Source organism: Coffea arabica, chromosome 5e (genome assembly GCF_036785885.1).
Source record: "Coffea arabica cultivar ET-39 chromosome 5e, Coffea Arabica ET-39 HiFi, whole genome shotgun sequence".
Taxonomy (NCBI): Eukaryota; Viridiplantae; Streptophyta; class Magnoliopsida; order Gentianales; family Rubiaceae; genus Coffea; species Coffea arabica.
In genome coordinates this window covers 45090054-45096939 of record NC_092318.1, presented here as the reverse complement: position 1 = coordinate 45096939, position 6886 = coordinate 45090054, and the positions used below count along the sequence as shown (strand labels likewise).

At 37.2% G+C, this 6886-nt stretch overlaps 1 protein-coding gene across 1 annotated transcript; it reads right to left on the bottom strand.

Annotated features, from left to right (window-relative positions):
- Positions 1-2852: 2852 nt before the first annotated feature.
- LOC113687512 (putative late blight resistance protein homolog R1A-3) lies at positions 2853-6575 on the bottom strand. Its single transcript, XM_027205108.2, has one exon. It carries the CDS (start codon positions 6573-6575, stop codon positions 2853-2855), a length of 3723 nt encoding a protein of 1240 aa, XP_027060909.1.
- Between the last annotated feature and the right edge of the window lie 311 nt (positions 6576-6886).

Genomic DNA, 6886 nt, shown 5'->3' with positions numbered 1-6886 from the left:
GACTGGATGCCGACTTGACCAAATTCAGGGTTTAGGGGCCAATGAATTAGATCGAGGTCGAACCAGTTTCAAAATTGGGTGACATCATCATTATGTCATAAATATTAATTATAAATAAAATAGCATGAAGAAATAACCTATAGATATATTAGTGACATAATAAGTATCCTTTAGTCTCAATTTTTGTTTCACACAGCTTAGGAAAATTCAAAAGTATTAAAGCCTAACCCTAATTTGATATTTGTGAATTTTAAATGCAAATTAATGAGTCTATAACAAAATGTAGGGGACTTATTTGAAAAGATACATCAAAATTGACCTTGCAAATGACATTAGAAAATGTTTTAGGAACCTTGAAAACAATTCAAAACATCATAGGGGAAAAATGAAATATTAAAAAAACATAAAGTAACTATCTCCAATTTCTCATTCTATTTTTTGGTCAAAATCTAATTCCTCATTCCGTTGCCTACATCTTTCAAGTGCGCAACAGATTAAAAAAATATCACTAATTAGTTGTATGAACCATTTCTGAAGTTATTACTTTGGCTAGAACCTTCATTATCATTATTTAGATTTAATTAATTTTTACATATTTGTCTTTATTAGAGTTAATTAGTTAGTTTAATTTCCTCGAAAAATCCCCTTATTTAACTGTCGCTCTGAAAATAATAAACTATTCTAATCCATGTGGACATAACCTTACTTACCACTGTACTCTAATTTTTATTTATTGTAGAATAAGTAATTTTATTTTGATTGTCTAACAACCTATCATGCCATACACATGAAATAGACAGGAAAACTCACAATAACATCTCGAATATATAGTGAAGAATTTCCCAAGAATTCAAGATCCAATAGTAGTCGTAAGTACTTTCATTAAATTCTGTATATTTTTGACAAAAAAGTTCCTCCAACATATACTTTATCCATGGGGAAAAATTCACTTTTTATCCTTAAACTTTGAGTTAGGGATATATCTCGTTGCCAAACTTTTAGATGCACCACATTTAGTACATGAATTAATTATTTTTGGCCACATTTAGTCCAAAAACGGTAAAATATTCAATTTGGATGGAGAATGTTGATGTGGCCGTTGATTTTGAATGAGAAATTGTTTTTATTAAACGGTCACATGCCAAACACGTGACTTTCTCCAACCAAATTAAGCAATTTACCGTTTTTGGACTAAATATGGCAAAAATTATTAATTCATGTGCTAAATGTGGTACGTCTAAAAGTTTGGGGATGGAATGTATCTCTAACTCAAAATTTGGGGATGAAAGTGGATTTTTCCCCTTTTCCATGACCTACTAGAGCTGGTGAATTATAAAAAATTAAATTAAAAATGATAAATTAGAATTGTTTGAACTTTAATGTACAACCCCACCTTTTAGATTCATCTAATATTGAATTGAAAAGTTATAGAATTAAAGAACTAATTAATTGAAAAGTTGTTTAAAACATATCTCACATTTTGCTAAATGAATTTTTTTATCTCTCATTTTTCAAATGCTGATTTTATATTCCTTACAAAATTAAGTCGACCGAATTTAGTTTCAACTTATGTTTCTAACAAATTTTTGACTTGAATACACCACATGATCATTTTAATAGGTGCAAAAAGGTCAGATTCTATTTTTAGTTAAGTAAATTTGATCGACTTCATTTTTTAAGGGATGTAAAGTCAATATTTTAAAAATGTGAGATGAAAAATTTATTTCACAAAATATGAAACAAGTTTTAGATGATTTTTCCTTAATTAATGACCAGCAGAAATATAGGTGGCTGGAAGAAGGATAAAGTCACAATCATATTAAGAGTAAAAAACTCAGTCAACCCTCAACTTTTTAAGTTTGTGTAAAAAACTCAGTCAACCCTCAACTTTTTAACTTTTTAAGTTTGTGTATTTTTAACCCTCTAATTAATAAATTTTTTTGCTCCCTTGAACGTCCAACAACGTATATTAACAATTCCTCCGTCCGTCTTTCGCGCCATTATTGCTGCCAGCAAAACACCATGTGCAACGCAACGGTGAAAATGGAAAGGCCAGTCAACGTAGTAATGGGAATAGCCCCAAGATTCCTAAGCACGAAGTGGGTGCAAAACTCATTTAATCTTATTATTGGGCTTTGGTTGGATTCGCTAGGGATTATGGGTTTTACAAGTTTGAATTCAAATCAGTTGAGAGTCTTATTCAAACTCAAGTCTTGTTTACACATTACTAAAACTTATTTACATTGGACCTTCACTTATTTATACTCTAGGACAAACTGGATTGAAACGAAACTTGTGAGGCCCCTGATTTAATGATTAGGGCTCTAAACAACATAGATTGAGCTAGCGGGAAGGAGTCGGGAAGATCAGAAATTGTAATGCAAGTAACACTAAGAAAAAAGAATTGATAAATTGGCAAATCCAAGTAAATACATTAATCGGCGGCATTCGAAAACAAATTACTAATAGTGTAAAAAGGCAATAAATTTGTTACAATTATGCAGCTGAGGAGTAGTATTAACTTACAGAATGTGTTAAAGACTCTTGGAATCATAACTAAAAGCTTAGGGGGGAAAAAGATAGCTGCTTCATTCATTTCAATCTTCAGAAACAACACGAATCCTGGGAATGATCCCACCATACAGTTTGAGACGGGATAAGAAACATTAAAGCAACCTGATTAACTGATCTTGATGCTACACTGATACAGCAAAGCCAGTAGCGGTACAGAAATAAAGGACTAGGAAGAAAAAAAAACAGGTAAAAGGAGTGAAAGTGGCTGCCCAAACTGATTAACTGATCTTGATGCTAGACTGATACAGCAAAGCCAGTAGTAGTGGCTGCTGCCCACCTTATGAAATAAGGATCTTCAGATCAGCATTTCCCGAGTCCATTTGTTCTTCCTGAAGTGGCACTATAAAACTAGCAGAGAAGCGACAATGAGACACCTCAATAATTTCAAGAGTCGAACTCCCCAAACAAGAAGGGATCTCCTTTAAAGAGCTACAGCTTGTCAATACTAGTTTCTGTAGACTTGGAAAACAGTCCACGTCCTCGTCGGCAGTCCACTTAACAATATTCAAGGCAAATATTTCCAGAAATCTAACTTTAGGGAACCCCTCTTTTTTCATGTTCCATATTACCCCATCAAAGGCGTCACGGAGTAATTTGAGAACCTCCAGATTGGGAAGATTTTCGATCGCTGAAATTTTGCTCCAAGGGAAACGAAAATTGGATAGAGCCAACTTTCTAATTGCCAAAGGGAATTGAAACTCAAACTGGCATGGATTTGGAAGATGTCCATAAGGATTGAACATCAGATTCAGTGATTCTAGTCCACTTAGAAAGTCAAGTACCAGAATCTTGTCTGCTGAAAACCAATTATGTTCATTATCCGCAAGAATGCATTTCAGCTTGTGGATATTAGGAATTTTAATGAATACCTTGCGCATGGTTTCCCAAGAATCAAAATACACACCGGAGATGCTATTCAAATCACACAAGTGTGCAGCAGTGTCAAGATTGTGTATGGGCAACATAAAGTTCTTTATTTGTAAGTGCCTTAGCTTCTTCAGATTCCATATAGTAGCAGGTAGTAATAAAACATTCTGATCATTTTCCACGATGAAAGTCTCCAAATTCAAGAGATTGGCTATAGAAGATGGAATTGACTTCATATTTCCTAGAATTGCCAAGTACCTCAATTGAACCAGTAATTCTAGTTCTCTAGGAAAAGTAGTACCTAGATTTATGTTGCTCAATTCTAACACTCTAACAAGTTTGAAGATACCAAAAATGGGTGAAATCTCAAATCCCAAATATCGGTGCCTTTTACCTCCATCGGAGTGTATTAGAGAATGGATTGTGGGAGCAAATAACCTGGACTTGCAAAAGTGCTCTGGCTTAGAGTTGATGCATAGGCGGCGTAGGTTGCGTGGCACTCTGAAATTACATATTTCATCATACCCACGCACCAGCTGCAGAAAATTTTCTTCTTTGCCTTTTGTCACACAAAACTCATGCAGCAAATCATGAACGCGACAAGCTTTGACACCACCAATGGATCTTTGCTTGGAAACAATGACCAAGCTTCTCTGGATAAGATCCATTAAGAAATCATTTGCCACATCCTCTGCACTCTTGAACTGAGTTTTCTGGGTAAATCCTTCAGCGCCCCATAACCAAATCAACTTCTCAGCAGTGTGTTCATGGTCTTCTGGAAATGCTCCGAAGTATAGAAAGCATGGCTTCAAATTTTCTGGTAGGTTCTTGTAACTCAACTCTATTGCAGCAGAGCATTGTTCTGTACTAGAGACGATTCTTGAACTTAAACCGTCCACAAGTTCTTTCCAACCACGTTGGTCCTCACATGCCAGAATTCCAGCTACAATGACGATTGTAAGTGGCAGTCCTTGACACATTTCCACGATCTTCGTTTGCAGTTCGCATAATTCTGGTGGAGGCAAATCATTTCCAGGAAATAACTTCATGTTTAGCAAGTCCCAGCTCTCATCAGGAGTCAGCGGACGGAGGAAATGAGGCCCTTCATCAAGTTTATCTCTCGAAGTAGCAACATCAGACTTTCGACTTGTCACGATCACTCTACTGCCATTTTGATTGTCAGGGAATGATGCTTCCAATCCCTTCCATGCTTCAGCGTCCCATATATCATCCAAAACAATGAGATATCTAGTCCTTAGCAGACCTCTTCTGACTTCTGCAGCCAAATCTTCTTCACACATCTCAGAAAATTTCTCAGGAAGCTTGGAGTGAATACAAGTCAAAATTTCAAGTAACAGATTTTTTCGGTGATACACTTGAGAGACAGTACACCAAGCACATGTATAAAAATGCGATGTAACTAAAGGATTATTGTAAACTTTTGTAGCTAAAGTTGTCTTGCCAAGTCCTGGCATACCTACAATGGGGACAATTTGCAGTTGGGAGGATCCTCTTGTGAGTCGATTGATTATTGAGGCTGCCTCGTCCTCCAATCCCACGGTCATGTCATTGATTATTGGCATGCTTCCCTGTGATGGCATGTTATTTGGTCTCTTGGTAGCTTCCTTAACATTGAGATCAAGTGGTTTTTTATCAGAAATGTTCAAGGCTGCAGCTTTGATGATCTTAATTTCTTCTTCAACGGAATCAAATGAGGTTGAAGAAGAATCTAGAATGTCTCCAACCAACAAGGAGTCGATAAGAAATTCTGCCTTGTATGCCACCTCAACAACACGATCCCAAAGTGCTTGAAGCTCCTGATCTTCATTGCGCAATTCCACAATTCTTCCCAAGAAGGAGCGTAAGCAAGCAAGCTCTTCATGGATTGCATGAATTGGATAGTTTGAAAGAGCAACTGAATGAGGATCAGGATTTGTCAAATCTCCGATATATTTTAGAAGAAAATCGATAAATCCCAACTCATTAGTCCGAGGAAACTTGGATGATGGTGATGTTTCTGGATATTTCTCTGCAACTATTGCCTTGATAAGCTTTATCCTTTTCAGGAAATCATGAAAAGACTCCAGATCCATTTCCTTGACTGATCCATCTTTGATTTCGTTGAGAGAAAGGGAAAACATAACAAGTCCTGCATCACAGAGCAGGAGTCCAGTAAGATCTCTCATTTTCTCATCAAAATCGGGGGGGTTCTCCTTGAGAATCATTCTCAAGGACCTCAACCCATCGTAAATCATTTTCAATCGATCCTTCAAAGACATCATAACACAAGCTCCAGTCTTTAGTATCTCCCAAAGATAGATTAGGAGAGAATCGATGAAGACTTTGAATATGTGCTCATCTTTTTTCTCGTATGGCTGTCTTGATATCTTTGAAGCAATCAGGGCCTGGAAACAAGTCCTATGGACTTCGGGTTCTACAGGAATGATCTTCGGCAGCAGGTCCCGAACAGGATTTTCTCCTAACGGGAATACTCTAAAGCCCCGCAGGAGATAGTTGCGTGCTGCGTTGACAGCAATAGATTTAGTGTGAGTCAGTAAAGGTCCCAATTGCCCATCACCGATGCCATGAAGTGTAACAAAACAGATGAAGTTTTTCAAGAACGCTAGCTTCTCTTCTAAGTCTGCCCATAGTTCCAGATCCTCGAAGAAACCTATTAAGCAAACGTACCGAAGGCTCTCCAGAAGAGAGTCCATGATATCCATTAGGTCATTTTTCTTTACCGGGGACTTGCTAGACAACCTTGATGAGCTGTCTAAATCCTTGAATTCTAGTTTGAGGGAATACTCTTCTTCGCCTAGATCATCGGTGATATATTCCTCAAAAGTAGTAAGATATCCATCTTCCACACTAGTAAGATAGAACTCGTGAATCGCCTGTCTCAGTTTGGAAGTGTAGTCTTTCATCCTAGCAACCCATGCTCCCAGATTTGCATCATCATCATCGCCCCAGTTTCTCACAGATAGAAGAAATGGTCTGAAAGTTCCTAGAAATATTTTTGCTCTCCTCAAGCCACAGAGCTCGTTCTCCCAATCTGGAGTTTTAGGACACAGATCCTCCAGCAACTGCAGATCATCCAAGATGGCTGAAATGCAAGTAACACAACTGGAGGCCATTTAACGAAAGGAAGATGACTTAAATTTAGAGATGAAGTAAGTCAATGAATATATGGTTATGAATGATGAAAAAAGTTGTACAGATCTCTCTTTCAGAAACTAGGAAAACTAGGAGCTCAGAAGCAGTTAGATCGAGGTTTTCGAGAGAATTTGTGCACAGTCCAATTGGGAGAGCTGGTAAAGAGGGTCTGTCATCGCCCAATTGGGAGGGCTGGTGCTGGACCTGGGGGGAATGATCTGGCGTTTTCTTTGCAGAAACTTTGTTGCAAATATATATTTCACATCTGGCTGACATTAATCTTTCTTTATTC